The sequence below is a fragment of the Rhinatrema bivittatum genome, chromosome 2 (genome assembly GCF_901001135.1).
Source record: "Rhinatrema bivittatum chromosome 2, aRhiBiv1.1, whole genome shotgun sequence".
NCBI classification, from domain to species: domain Eukaryota; kingdom Metazoa; phylum Chordata; class Amphibia; order Gymnophiona; family Rhinatrematidae; genus Rhinatrema; species Rhinatrema bivittatum.
The window spans coordinates 595,770,407-595,786,199 of NC_042616.1; the positions used below are offsets into that span (position 1 = coordinate 595,770,407).

Consider the following 15,793-nt stretch of genomic DNA (forward strand, 5'->3'; position numbering starts at 1 on the left):
CTGGAGGGTCAGGAGTACTCGAAATGGCGAAGGAGGGCGAAACCTCGGAAAACATCAGGAAGAGTGGAACATCAGGAAGTGAGGACATCAGGAAGCCTGGACTAGGAACCTCAGGACATGAAGACATGGAACATCAGGAAGCCACGAACACAGGAAGGAGACGAGACATGGAGCTCCAACGAAAAATGAAGACCTGACGGAGCACTGGAAGACGAAACTTCCAGAAGCAAATAACTCCAATGCAAGGCAAAGCTGAAATGCAGGAGAAGCCCTTAAATAGGGCTGGCACAGGAAACCAGGAGAGCTGACTTCCGGTGGGGCCAGGTGGACCCCACCTATGCTGCCCCTTTAAGTAGGGGAAGAAGACCCAGGCCTGCCCCTTAGAAAGGGGGCAGGACCTTGGAGAGCAGCCACGCTGCTGCTGAGACGCTGAAGACAGGAGCTGGAGAAGCTGGGCCTATGCGCAGGCAGGCCCCGATGTCAGCAGTGGCTCCTGCCGCTGCAGGAGGACTTGAGTGTGGCTCCGACTGCCAGGCGAGACTGGGGACTGCGGCCTCTGGCCGCGAAGATGAAACAGACGCCGCCGCCGGCCCCAGCCGCGATGAGACATGGCGGCAGGGCCCGCCATGTTGGAGAAGCACCCTGAAGTCCGTGGCTCCTGCCGCGGTGAAGAACGTCGGCAGCTCCGTGCCGCAATGGAGGCAGCACCGGAGGTGAGAGGCCTGCTCGCGGGGAGTAGCTGCGTGGGCAGGATCATAACAATCCTTTAGTATCAAATCTCTGAAAGTAATAATATAAGGATCTAAAGGACCAGGGGGAACCCATTTCGATTTTGCATGAGCAATAGATATTCCATCTTCCGGAATAACATGCGATGAACAATAAAATTTAATTTGTAATTTCCTTATAAATTGATGTATCGACACTTGACTTTCAAATGGTTTGTGTTTATTTGTCAGGACAAATGAAAGTCCGAAATTTAAACATGCTCTTGAACTGATGAAAAAATGAAATCAAAAGAGCAATGATTAAAATGTGATGGGCATTAAGTCACTCTAAGTGGTTTAAGAGCGACTATATATAAAGCACATATAAGTGATCCTTACAATTGCCCAAATTTTATATGGGTTGCTATTTTTCAGCTTGCCTTAGACTGGGGGCCTGAGGCCGAAGTATGGTTCTGGTGCATGGAATAGCTTGTTTCCTCCCCTATTGCTGCCATGGTTTTCTGAGGTGTGCTGGGAAGCAAAGGCTGTGGCACATGCACATGGCTTACAAGAACTGTAGAAGCAGGGCAGGAGCAACTGGGGATCGCTCCTGCCCTGTTTAAACTTGCGGAAGGGACTAAGAGAATGGGGTGATCTGGTGGATGGTGCTTTGGTTTTGGGTAACAGTGGGCTATTTTTGGGGAGATGATGGCTGTGTTGAGTGCATACCTCTAATCCTAACCTGCCAAAAGTTAGTCAGGCCATAGCCTGTATGGCCTACCCCCGTTCCGATGCCTATGGTTTAGCATAGCACATTCTCAGCTGGTATGTCACATCACACCAGTGTATCACCAAGCACCAGCAAGTGTGTCGCCATCCTCTGCTGGCAGGATATCGCTCTTCCCAGTCTCCAGCTGGCCAGGCTACTCTTCTTTGTCCTCTGCCCCAGCAAGACGTGGAGAAACTTTTCCTCCTCCTCCTGAACCTTGAAAATGCTGTTAGCCTAAACAGAACGACAGCAGAGTTAGTGGAAACCGTAGCAGTAGCAGCAAGGCCTCTCCTTCTTCCTGCCCCAGTGCCCAGAAGAGAACGTGGTGTGCGGTGGATCCGCATGTGCACAGGAAGAAGGAGAGGCAGTGCTGCATTCAGAAGTATCAGCAGCATTTTTCCCTGATCAGCAGATGGCCCGTAGCGAGGTTCTGGAGCAAGACAAGGGAGCAGCCGGTGGTCAGAAGTAGGAGGCAGGACAGTTTTAACCCTCGTGGCTAATGGGACTCTTTTTTCTGGGTGCTGCGGAAGGATCTGGTGGGTGAGGCTGCTGCCCATTTGTGCTTTGGCAGAGGGATTGAGTGAGAGAGAGAGAGCCTATGTAATGTTTGTGATTGAGAGCTTGCATGTGAGAGAGAGAGAGAGCATATGTATGTGTGGTATTTAAGTGGGAGAAAGAGGGCACGCATGTTGTATGAATGATTGAGAAAGCATGCTTGTGTATTGTATATGATTCAGAGTGCGCAAATGATGGAGAATGTATGCATGTGTGTATGATTGAGAGAGTATACATGTGTGTATGTAGGATTCATAGTGGGTGTTTAAGTGAGAGAGCATGTACACGTGAGAGGGTGTGTGTAAGTGAGAGAGTTTGGTATAGAGTGGGTGGATAAATGAGAGATTTATTTATTTTTATCTTCTGCCTTTTGGCATTTCAAAGCGGATTACATTAAGGTACTGTAGGTATTTCCCTATTCCCCAGAGGGCGTACAATCTAAGCTTGTACTGGAGGGTAGAGTGACTTTCTCCAAGGTCACAAGGAGTAGCAGTGGGATTTGACCCCCTAGTTTGCAGTCCGCTGCTCAAACCATTAGGCTACTCCTCCATGTATATGTGATTCAGCGTATGTGTAAGTGCGAGAGAATGCAAGCGTGTTGAGAGAGAAAGCAAGTACGTTTGCCTAAATGAGAGAGAAGGGTGTATGTGAATGTGTGTGTGTGATTAAGAGTGCGTGCATAAGTGAGAAGGAGGTAAATTTTTCGAGCAAAATCCCCCGCTTCTCCTCCTAATTCACAGACAATCTCAGAGGCAACTGGAAATCAAAAGTTCCCAGTTATGGAAAGCAGAGAATTTTTAAAAAATCTTTTAGTTTAATTGGTTGTTTGTGTCTGCTGTTTTGAAATATTTTGTTGGTGTCTGGAAATATTTAAAGGATTTTTAAATTATTGAATGTTCTTTTCATCAGCAGTTTTGAAATATATTCTTTTTGTTAGTATGCTTTTACTACTATTGATATTATATATTTCTTTATTTTTTATGAGGACTTTTGTTACACTGCATACAGAGTCTGGTTTGTTGTTATTTTCAGTTCAGTTTTTGTCCGCATGTTTCTATTTCTATTTTTGGTTTCTTTAGTCTTTGTTAGATAAGGGCTTGTCTATGTTCTGCATGTGTGACTGAAGTGAGGTATGCTGCTGACATGTAGGTTCTGCATAGCAATGGTTCTCAACCAGTGTGTCGGGACACACTGGTGTGTCACCAAAAATTTGACATAGCAAGCTGGTTCTTATAACAGCCACATGTGCTTGCTACTTGAGAAAAGTGAAGAGTAAGGAGCTGGCACTTAAAATTCCTCATCACCACTCCCTATTGCTGCTTCCCCCCCCCCCCCCCCTTCCTGGAGTTTTAGTTTTTCTTTGTATGCTTGTTTATAATTTATGGTCTTTTATTCTGCATTAGATAACAGTCAGTCTGCATTCTGCATGCTTGACAGAGGAGAGGGGATTCTCTTGACTAAGATGTAGATTCTGTGTAGGAATCTAGAGCAGTCTGGATTTCTTTGTTTTTTCCAATAGTAAGTGTACTGTGTTCTATATTTGCAGTCTTGCTTTTCATAGGTAAGGTTTGTTGCTGTTCAAGTTCCTGGGTATTAGTACGCTTATGGTATGGCTGTATGCTACATAATTTCTAAATGTCTTTTAGAAGTTTTTCATGTTATTTCATAAAGTGGTGGCAGGGAAAGGATTTTGAAGGTACTATTACTGAGGGGATACCAGAATTTCAATATATTTTTTGTATGATGAGTTGAAAGTAGAAATTTGCTAACTCTGCTCTATATAAACTCTAGAAGAGGGTCAGAACTTTGAGGCTGACAGTGAAATTCATGGGAGTTAGTCTATATTGAAAAATTGATGTACTGCATGTACATATCAATCCTAGATTTCTCACTGATGCAGTAAGCAAAGATGATGATTTTTGTGAAAAAAAAATAACATTTAATAATGATACTTATAAGCAGTTATTGAAATTAAAGAATGTTATCTTTTCTCCGCATCATTTTCAACAATTAAAATATCTAGGATATATTTTTCTTTTTAGTATAGCTGTTTTAAATATAGTGTGCAGTGTGTCACGTGTGTGGGCATCATCTGTCATGATGGAAAAAATGTTGAGAACCACTGTTTAATCAATGATTTGGTAATCCTAATTAATAATAGTAATCTATTTGGCTCAGGAGTATAGTCTGAACCACCTCTCTAAAATCCTCAAAATGCTATGACATACCTCAACAGATGGATCATCTTTAATTTTAAAAATGCCACTCTAGTTACATTAGTAACCTGAGCTTTCAAAGAGCTACATAGCATAAGAATGAACATGCTGAGCCAGACCAAGGTCCATTGAGCCAAGTCTCCAAAAATAGTCACAATACTCAGCAGGTCCAAAAAGTAGATCTATTTCCTGTTACTTATTCCCAGGGATAGCAATAGCTTTCTCTAGTCCAGTGGTTCTCAACCTTTTTTCTATTGGGACACACCTGATAGATAATGCTTAATTGCCTGATACACTGAACAGTTGACCATTACGGGGATAAATGTAAAAATATGCTCTGAATCCATAGGAACCTCGCCCCTTGGTCCCCAAGAATAGATACAGAGAAGATTTCTCCATACAACTCGCCATATAAAAAGATATTCTGATTCTGGTGTTATCTCAGAAACAGAAACACAAACTCCCTTACTACCAGACACATTGTAAATATACAAAACCTGAAGAAAAAACTACTCAGCACATGTGTAGCAAACTGCCATACCATTGCAATACTAATTCCAAGAACTCACAAAATATCCCTACCTATGAAAAAGCAGCAGTGCAGCACCAGTGCATGTCCTATTGAGAATGAGAAAACACAACAAATAAGGCTGATACAAATCCCTACATACTAGTAAAATACCTCACTTCACTCACACATACAGAATAAAAGACCACAAATTACAAATCTGGAGACAAAAAGCTGGAATGGAAACCTCAAAACTCCTTTCTGCATGCAGTATAAACTGGTGTGAACTAGAAACAAAAATACATTTCTTCCCACCACTAAGCAAAGTACAAAGAGGAGAGACATGACCAATTCCCAAAACTGTCATCTGTCTCTTGCTCCTTGTCACTCCCCCTCCATGCCTCCATCATCCTTTGCTTCTCCAGTTACTCCCTTTAATTCATCTCACATTCATATCCCTGCCTAGCATCCCCCCCCCCAATATTCTCTTCCCTGTGCTCCCTCTCTCCCCTGCTTGAACTTTCCCATCCCGCTCCCTGCCCAGCTATCCTCACCCTTGTTTCCCACCCGTTTTCACCTCTTATCTGCTCAGCATCCCCAGCTTCCTTTCCCCCTACCCTCCACAGGGTGAAGCGATCCTTAGCAGCATCACTCCCCGACTCCGAAGGGGGAGATAAAGTTTCCTGTCCCATCCGGCTGAGAACATTCAGTTTGTTGGCAGTGTCTTGCTCTGATCTGGGGTGAAGGAGGAGACAGGCCTCCCATTGGGTCAGAAAGAGGAGAAGGAAGTGAGAGTAGCCTCCTGTCAGGCTCTATATAAGAGAAATCAACCAAACTCCCACTCAGGCTGATAAGGAGGCAGCAGCCTCCTGCTGGCCCTGCGACACACCTCCCAGGACCTCGCGACACACACTGGTGAGAACCCCTGCTCTAGTATACCCAGCTAATAATGTTCTATGCACTTATTTTTGAGGAACTTCTCCAAACCTTTTTTTAAACCTCACACTATTAGCTTAAGTGGCTCATAAATTTTAAAGATACTTGCTTTAGTTCTAGCCTACTAGTCTGCTCACACACTCTTTGGCAGTCAGCACCATGGGATAAGCTCCACCAGTTAAACTTTCTCGGCTGCTTCTTTTCTTTATCAGCCAACACTGCAGGATGAACTCTTTCAAGGCCACTTCTCATTTTCAGCCTCCCTGAACAAGTGACTCATGTGCCGCCTACAGTTTCCAATAGGAATTATAATTATTACTGTACGTACAGCCTATCAAACACAACAGGCTAGTGAAAGTTAATGAAAAACTCAGTAGTATATGAAAAATACTTTTACAAATACTTAAATTATTTAGATTGCCACAATTGGATCTTACAACTCTTGTAACTTTATACAAGAGTTGTAAGATCCAGAATATGAGCAAGACTAGTCAAAAAAACTTAAGAACTTGCTACACACATTTCAATCATCGTTCATAAAGACCCCCAATCTTCTTTTTATTCAAAGTGTATGATTGATTACATGTATGACATTTTTATTATGTATGTTTTTATTGTACATCGCCTAGGCCTGTCTGTGTTAGGCAATTAATAAATGACAAATGACATGCAAAAAATATTTTTATGCCTTTTTCTATAACTAAAAAACTTATCTTATAACAATATCCGTTTCAGTCCACAAATTTTTCTTTGTATTGCCGAAGTTGGCCAGCGTTTCGCCGACAAGGTTTTTTCAGGGCATAAATTATTGTTGAAAATCCAATGGCATATTGTTCCTGGAGCAAGATGCTCTCACACAGTCACCAGTCACCTCTCTTACAGGCTGATACAGTACAGTAAGGGGAGGAAAACACGCATCCAACCCGCAGCACCTAATAGCGCCCTCAACATGCAAAAATGCATGTTGATGGCCCTATTAGGTATGCGCGCGGGATACAGAAAGTAAAATGTGCAGCCAAGCCGCACATTTTACTTTCAGAATTTAGCGCCGACCCAAAGGTAGGCGCTAATTTCTTCCGGCACTGGGAAAGTGCACAGAAAAGCAGTAAAAACTGCTTTTCTGTGCACCCTCTGACTTAATATCATGGCGATATTAAGTCGGAGGTCCCGAAGAGTAAAAAAAGTAAAAGAAATGTTGAATTCGTCGGGCCGAAAGCCGGACGCTCAATTTTGCCTGCGTCCGGTTTCCGAGCCCATGGCTGTCAGCGGGCTCGAGAACCGACGCCGGCAAAATTGAGCATCGGCTGACAGCCGCAGCTCCTGTCAAAAGGAGGCGCTAGGGACGCGCTAGTGTCCCTAGCGCCTCCTTTGCCCGTTTTTACCGCCGGGCCTAATTTAAATACTGAATCGCGCGCACACCGGCAAGTGGCCAGTGCGCGCGCCGGGAGAGCGGACGTTCGCCCGCTCTCCCGCGGACTTTACTGTATCGGCCTGTTATTCAGTTAATTGAATCAGAGTGAGAGGGTCTTGCTCCAGAAATAAGATGCCGTTGGATTTTCAACAATAATTTATGCTCTGAAGAAGCCTTGTCGGGGAAATGTATTACTTTTATTATAAAAAAATTACATAAATAGTAAACCTCCCATACCAGAACAGTTCTAAATGTCAGCACTCAACAGTAAAAACCCTGCCTATGAAAAGGCTACACTGCAAATATTACACCATGGCTTAACACACTATTACACTTCCTATTAGGAAAACAGAAAAAGCTAAGATGGTAACTTTCAAACTGATGCGTTTGGGCAAATGTGCGCACGTTTGCCGGCACACGCACATGGACATGCTGATTTTATAACATGCGTGCATCCATGTGCTCATGTTATAAAATCTGCTACTGCGTGCATGTGCGCACGAATCCTGTCTTGAGCGCATAAGGGGGGACAATTTTTATAGGTACGCATGGCGATGCAATAGGCCTATTTACTTACCCTCTCCAGCAACTCTCCTACTCCTTTCTCTTGCAGGCCAAAAGCACACAACAGAAACAGTAGTGGCGGCTGAAGCTCTGTCCTCACGGTCATCTTCCTTAGGGCCCACAACCAGTCACTCACCCTCATACGCACACACACACACACACACACACACACACACACACACACTCCAATTAGACCCCATGACCAATCTCTGTCTCACACACACCAGTAACCTCCCTGACCTGTCTCTCTTCCTCACATACACCAGTCACCACCCTGACCAGTCTGCCTCTCTCTCACCCACCAGTCATCTTCCTGACCAGTCTATCTCTCTCTCACAGAAACACATCACCTCCCTGAGCAGTCTTTCTCTCTCTCACAGAAACACATCACTTCCAACCAGTCTCGCTCTCAATCACACACATGCTCTCTCACTTACATACAAGCTCTCAACTACACACATAAGCTCTCACTCATGTACCCAGGCTCCCATTCTACCACACACACAAGCTCTCACTCATGCACCCAGGCACCCATTCTACCACACATACAAGCTCTCACTCATGCACCCTGGCACCCACTCAATCACACACACAAGCTCTCATTCATACACAGAGGCACCCATTCTCCCACATACATAAGCTCTCACTTTCCGTTAGAAAATGACTCAGATAGGCCTGGATTTTCCATTCTCGCACAGAATGGTGAATCCAGCGGTAACGGGGGTGGGCAGGCAAAGGGGGGGGGGGGCGGGCCTGCAAAATCTGGCAGCCATCGCACCACCGTGGTGTTATTGCTGCCGGCTTTCGCACCCAATAGCGCCACCGTGAAAGGTGGTGCTATTGGGCGCGCTACTGGTGACGATACTAGTGCGCTACTGGCGACGATAACGGTGCTTACCTTATTGTCACCAGCGAAGATACCGCCGCATCTGCCTCCTTGCCGCCCCGACTCCGCCCCAGGCAAGCTATCGCATGTGAAAAGTCCCTTTTCCATGCGATAGGCTTAGACAATGACCCCCCTTTATCTGTTCTCTCTGGGTATCCTTTCTTTTCATATAGGGGGATAGAGCAGAAGAAAATGCTAATGGGCAGCCTTATCATGATTTCTTCTCTCACGAGCATGTGTAAGCTTGGGCTCCCCGCTGTGCTCCAGATGATTTCTGTAAGAGCACCCAAAAATAAATAAATATTTCAGAAAACCTGATTAAAAAATGGCAAAACAAAACCATGCCAATTAAAAGAAAACAAATGAAGAATAAATGGAGTGAACATTGGGCTGTTATTTGTCTACGCTTGGCAGGGTAGAGTGTATTTTTGACTTGTCAGACCTTTTCATACCTCATTTGTAATTTACAGTAGCCAGTCACCCATATGTCTTACTTGTCAGTTGGATTATTCTGTATAATAACATTCAGATTTGAATTTTTTTTCCTCTTGATAAACATTAAGCTTTTTTCCCTTATCTTCTTTTCAGAACATGGGGAATTCTTATGCAGGGCAACTCAAATCTGCCCGGTTTGAGGAAGCTTTACACAATTCAATAGAAGCGTCTCTGAGGTGCAATAGTGTAGTACCACGGCCTGTTTTTTCTCAGCTGTACTTGGACACCGACCAGGCTCCATTCTCCCCCGAAGGTAAATTCTAAGCACTGCATGCTTTTATTATATAGTATCTGGCAGAGAAAGGGCAGTATTGGTGCATGTACTTCAATTAAAAAATAACTTGGGAAATGTGTAGATATTGTATATACACATTACATTATGTTACGGCAGAAAGAACAGATACTGCCTTTAGGTAATACCTAAGGTGACTCTTTTCCCTGCATCAATCAGCTGCTGCATGTATACAATCCAACTCGAGCACTGGGGTCAACGCAGAGACGTTTGCTGGATATGCATTTTTTTTATTTTGGCAAGTTTGACTCACAGAATTTAGAGAGAGAATTTTATTTAAGGTTGGCCCTACACTATGGAACTCTTTGTCTTTCGAACTGTGCATAACAGAATGCACACAAATTTTCAAAAAATCATTGAAGATGTATTTTTTTAGAATTGACTTGACACTTAGAGCCTTTTAGGTCACTCTTATCAACAGGAATGCCGTGCCTTAACAGCATGTCAAACTTTTGTTTTTCTCTTGTTTCTGACATAGCTTCTTTTGTTTGTTTGTTTTTAATTTATATGCATGTGAAACATTATAAGCTGCCTAGGGCTGTGAATAGGTGGCATAGAAATCTCTAATGAATAAATACATTAAATAAATACCCTTTGACAGATGAAGCTCTGACAGTAGCTACTGTCTGTCTCCTCTGTTTCAGGAGGTCACCACACAACTTTTCTAGATTATGGGAGAACATAGGAAAAATACTGAGGTTATGCAAAATGGCTCCACAGAGGTTGACTTTGGTGAATTTCATTTGCTGACCATTTATCTAACAAAATTTACTGGTCGCAGGACAAAATGGTGACCTGGACAGAAAATGTGAAAGTTCCATGCATAGTATTTTGTTCGCACCCATGCTGACAACCAGTAGATTCACTTCTTATTTGTGATATTTGAGATCCCTATAGTTTTATCCTTGCTGTACTTTTAGTTTCAGGTCTTGATACTTCCTCAGGGCCTGCCCAATATTTTGTCTATTTCAGTATTTAGCACCTTTACTTAGCCTTGTTACTGTACTCCTAGCGTGACCTTTGCTCTGAAATTCTGTTGGCATGCTAACCACCTGGGTCAGTGAGCCTTCCTGGTCAGTAATATAATTTGGTGGAGTACCCCTAGGCTAGTGGATCAGAGCTAAATTTGACCCTTGCTGTGTTTATAAGAATTGGATGAGAGTGACTCAGGAATGAATTGAAAAAAATGAAGATTAAAGAAGTTGTATTTCTGTAATGCACTCATGGTTACTAGTTCAGTAGTTTCCAGTCAAAGTGTTATTCTGATCATACAACAGTAGTCAGTAGGAAGGTAAATATTTTTTTAAGCTTTTTTGGCTTATATGCGGAACCTGAGCAAAGGTGGAATTTTAGCTACAGCAGTAGAATTGTTAGCATATTTCCTGATTATTCAGTCAGTGGCTGAATTGAACAAAATTATTAATATTCACATTTTTCTATAATAGGAAAACATGTGTTTAAAGGCTTTGCGAAAGCCCTTCTTGCTTAGCATTATCTTTTGCTAATCATCTTTGTAAACCTATACCAGAGAATGAATGGGCTTCAGGAGATCTGATTTTAAAAAATGAAATATAGCTGTAGTGCCCACTTACTTTGTTCTTTGTGCAGTCACACTACACTATCTTCGTGCCTGTCACAGAGGAGCAGTAGGACACAAATAAGTTACTGCTTCTGAGACCTCTGCAGACTGTCCAGCATGGCTACCGCAGCCAGTATTGTATCATATACTGCATTATACTTCAGACACATGACTCTAAGAGCCAGTGGAATGCAGGGGAGGATTTGATCAGTGAGAATGTTGAGAGAAAGAGTATTTCAAATCTGCCTGAGCTTTGGGAGATAGAACAGCAGATGTGGATAGCCACGTGAGCATTTTTTTTTAAGAGGGGAAGCTGTTTTAGACTTAATCCTTAGTGGAATGTATAATTTGGTGTGAGAGGTAATGGTGTTGGAGCCACTTGGCAATGGTGATCATAAAGTGATCAAATTTGACTTGAAAACTGGAAGGAGGATATGAAGGAAAGTTACTGCAATAGCATTTAACTTTTTCAAAAGGGAAACTATGAGAAAATGAGAAACATGGTTAGGAAAAAACTGAAAGGAGAAACTGTAAAGGTTAAGAATTTTTATCAGGCATGGACATTGTTGGAAGCCCAGATCAAATGTATTCCATGCATTAAAAAAGGTGGAAGGAAGGCCAAACAGCTACTGGCATGGTTAAAAGGTGAGGTGAGAGAGGCTATTCTAATAAAAGAACATCTTTCAAAAAATGGAAAAGAGATCTGAATGAAGAAAACAGAAAACAGCATAAGCACTGGCAAGTTAGAATCAAAACACTGATAAGGAAGGCAAAGGCAGAATTAGAAAATTAGCTTCTGTAGAAGCAAAAGCTCATAATAAAAACTTTTTCAGATTCATTTGAAGCAAAAATCCAACAAAGGAGTCAGCTGGCCCATTAGATGATGGAGGGTAAGAGTGGCACTAAGGGATGAGAAGGCCATAACAGAGAGGTTAAATGGATTATTTGCTTCAGTCTTTACCTAGGAAGATGAAAGGCAGAAAAACATGTCAGAAGTGATATTAAAAGGTAATAATTCAGAGGAAGTGAAAGAAATCTCTGTGAACCTGGAAGGGTAGATTGATAAACTAAAGAGTAGCAAATAACCTGGACCAGATTGTATACACCCCAGAGTGCTGAAATAACTGAAAAATAAAATTTCTGACCTATTAGTAATCTGTAAACTGTCATTAAACTCATCTACCATACCTGACGATTGGAGGATGGTCCATATAACCCCAGTTATTAAAAAGGGTTCTGTGGTGATCCAGGAAACTGCAGACCAGTGAGTCTGATGTCAGTGCCAGGAAAAATGGTTGAAACTATTCTAAAGAACAAAATTACTGAACATAGATAGTCAAATGAAACAATGCGAACATGGATTTAGCAAGGGGATGTCTTGCCTCACCAATCTGCTACTTTTTTGAAGGCATGAATAAACATGTGAGTAAAGATAAGCCAGTTGTTATAGTGTATCTGGCTTTTTAGAAAGTGTTTGATAAAGTACCTCATGAGAGACTCTTGAGTAAATTAAAAAGTCATGAGATAGGAAGCAGTATTCCATTGTGGACTGGGAACTGGTTAAAAGATAGAAAACAGTGTAGGTCTAAAGGATCAAATTTCTCAATGGAGAAAGTGACTAGTGGAGTACTCCAGGGATCTGTACTAGGACCACTGGTTTTTAACATATTATAAATGACCTAGCAATGGGAACAATCAGTGAAGTGATCACATTTGCTGATGATACAAAATTATTCAAAATTGTTAAATCACAAGAGGATTATGAAAAATTGCAAGAGGACCTTGCAAAACTGGGAGACTGGGCATCCAAATGGCAGATGACATATTGGTGGACAAGTGCAAAGTGATGCATGTAGGGAAGATGACCCAAATTTTAGTTGTACAATGCAGGGTTCCACAATTAGTGTCACCACCCTGGAAAATAATCTAGGCATCATCGTGGATAATATGTTGAAATCCTCTACTCTGTGTGCAGTGGCGGCCAAGAAAGCAAATAGAATGCTAGGAGTTATTAGGAAAGGAATGGAGAATAAAACAGAGGGAGTCATAAACTCTCTGTATTGCTCCATTGTTAGACTGCACCTTGAGCATTGTGTACAGTTCTGGTCATTGCATCTCAAAAATGATATAGTGGAAATAGAAAAGGTACAGAGAAGGTTGACGAAATGATAAAGGGGATGGAATGATTCCCCTGTGAGGAAAGGCTAAAGGGGTTAGGGCTCTTCAGCATGGAGATGGTTGAGGGGAGATATGATTGAGGTTTATAAAATAATGAGTGGAGTGGTACAGGTAAACGTGAATTGGTTGTTTACTCTTTCAAAAAGTACAAAGACTAGGGGACATGCAATGAAATTTCTAGGTCTTACATTTAAGACAAATAGGATAAAATATATTTTTACTCAACACATAATTAAACTCTGAAATCCATTGCTGGAGGATGTGGTAAAAGCTGGTAGTGTAGCAGGGTTTAAAAAAGATTTGGACATGTTCCTTGAAGAAAAGTTCATAAACCTTATTAAGGTGGAGTTGGGAAAATCCATTGCTTATCCCTGAGATAAACACAATGGAATCTATCAGTCTTTTGGAATCCTGCCAAATACTTGTTACTTGGATTAGCCACTGTTGGAAACAGGATACTGGGCCTGATGAATGTTTGGTCTGACCTAGTTCTTCAACAAGTGCTATAATCACTTCCCCTAAGAGATTGTGGTTTTGGAAATGGCATCTCTTTTATATTCAATGTTTCTGTGGTATGAAAATTCTTGTTGTGCCATTACTGCAGTTCCATTTATGGCAGGGTGGACTACTTCAGTCTTTGAGGGCCCCGATTGGATTTTCATTGAGATTAGACAGACTTTTTTATTTTAATTCAGGAATTTAAGAATTTAAATATCTGTGGCCAGCATCCTCCACATTTAATATTCTGGCTTCAGGAAAGGCCATGGATCATAATATGTCCTGTTAGCCTTAACCTATAGCAATCAGCTGCATTCTGACTAATGTGGAGACTCCTTCCTAGCCTTACTAGATCTTTCCACCACATTTGACACTGTTAACCATATGCACCTGCTACAACATTTGAGAGACATTAGGATCGAGAGTTCAGCTCCAAAATGTTTCAAATCATCCTGATAACTGATCACAATCTGTCTCTTGGGCCTGTACGTCTTCTAAACCTAAGGATCCCACCTGTGGAGTCTGTCAGGGTTTAGTGTTTTCCCCAGTTCTCTTCACCATTTACATCCACCCAATCTGTGACCTCATCCAGTCTTTCAGCATTGAGTGTCACCTGTTTGCCAATGACATCCAGCTCTGTGTCAAAATGCGGATATCAGTAATCTGAATGATTGTCTCACAGCAGCAGCACTATGGCTCATCAAACAGAAACTCAAGCTAAACTACTCCAAGTCTAAACTCCTCTGGTTAGGATGACAAGGGCATCCTCTATCTACTTTATCAACTTTGTCAGGAGCGCCTTTACAATCTAAAGATTGCGTATGCAATCTCAGTGTACAACTCAACCACCATCTTACAATGGAAACCTACATCACAGCTATAGTAAAGTCCTCCTTTGTGCATCTGTACCAGATTCATCAACTGCACAACTACTTTGAAAAATGCGATCTAGCTATTGTCATACATTTATCGATCATCAACTGCCTTGACTACTGTAACTTCCTTTTCCAAGGCATCCCACAATACTACCTCAGACTCCTCCAACTATTGCAGAATATGGCAGCTAAAAGTTTGGTAGAGGCTAAATCCACAAACCATATAATATCAATTTTCTGTTAGCTACACTGGCTCCTGGTTGACAACAGGATAACATTTAAAACACTTGCCTAGTCTTCAAATACGTGTTCAACTGTGTGAGGGAATCTATTTGAAACTCCCTTAAATCACCTTAAAGGACTGGCTACATCCTCCTTTTTTTTTTTTTTATTTATGCATTTTCAATTTACAACATAATCCAACTCTTGAATATAGATTTTCTAATTTTTCAAAAATATAGAAATAACTATAAGAATCTAATATTCATGGGACTCATAATTTAGAAGTAATAACTACTCATGAAGTATTATGCAATAGAGCAATGTAAGAGGAAAACATGGGAGGTTTCCCAACACCATTGAACATTTGAAATACTTGAGATTACTTACAGATATAAATCAAGCTTAAGCCTCAAACTTCTACTGCTGTTTTCTCTTGGGGTTTAAAGTCCAAGAATACACGTAGCTGTGAAACCTCATAGAACACCGTTTTTTGTTGTTGAAATTCCACCTCACATTTACAAGGGAATTTGACTAGCATTTTCCCTCCTTTTCTTTCAACTTCTGCTCTTAGATCTAAAAACTTTCTTCTTCTAGTCTGAGTTTGTTTTGACATATCTGGGTATATCCATATACTACCATGAAAAAGATTCATTCTCTTTCTCATATTTAATCTTAACACATTGTCTCTATCAATAGCAAATGAAAATGACACATGCAAGACAGCTCTACTTGATATCACAGTATCAACCGTTGATTCTATAACCCCTGTCAGATTCAATGATGTTTCTAAATTGGGAATCTGCTGAGGAACTAATTTTGATTCTACATAGTATATCTTTGAAATGGTAGGACTGGATTGCTGAGGTATTTTCAATACTTCAGTTAAATATTCTTTAAACATATCATATGAACATATTAGACTATGTTTAGGAAAATGTATCACTCTTAAATTAAGATATTTAAAAGAATTTTCCAGAACCTCCAATTTCTTGCCATATAATATCTCTGCTCTTGCAGACCTTTGATGGCATACTTCTAATTTATCAAGCCTTTTTTCTGTACATTCAGACTGAGCTTTTATATTAGCAGTTGTTGTCTCAAT

The 15,793-nt window shown here is 41.4% G+C and overlaps 1 protein-coding gene across 4 annotated transcripts in view; it reads left to right on the top strand.

Annotated features, from left to right (window-relative positions):
• Positions 1-15,793, top strand: part of GREB1L (GREB1 like retinoic acid receptor coactivator) — a 729,370-nt gene that overhangs the window by 326,237 nt on the left and 387,340 nt on the right. For all 4 annotated transcript variants that reach the window (XM_029591103.1, XM_029591107.1, XM_029591104.1 and 1 more), the window contains one exon: positions 9,141-9,300. In XM_029591103.1, the coding sequence (XP_029446963.1) occupies positions 9,144-9,300 (157 nt within the window). In that variant the 5' untranslated portion in view covers positions 9,141-9,143. The remainder of the gene's footprint in view (positions 1-9,140; positions 9,301-15,793) is intronic.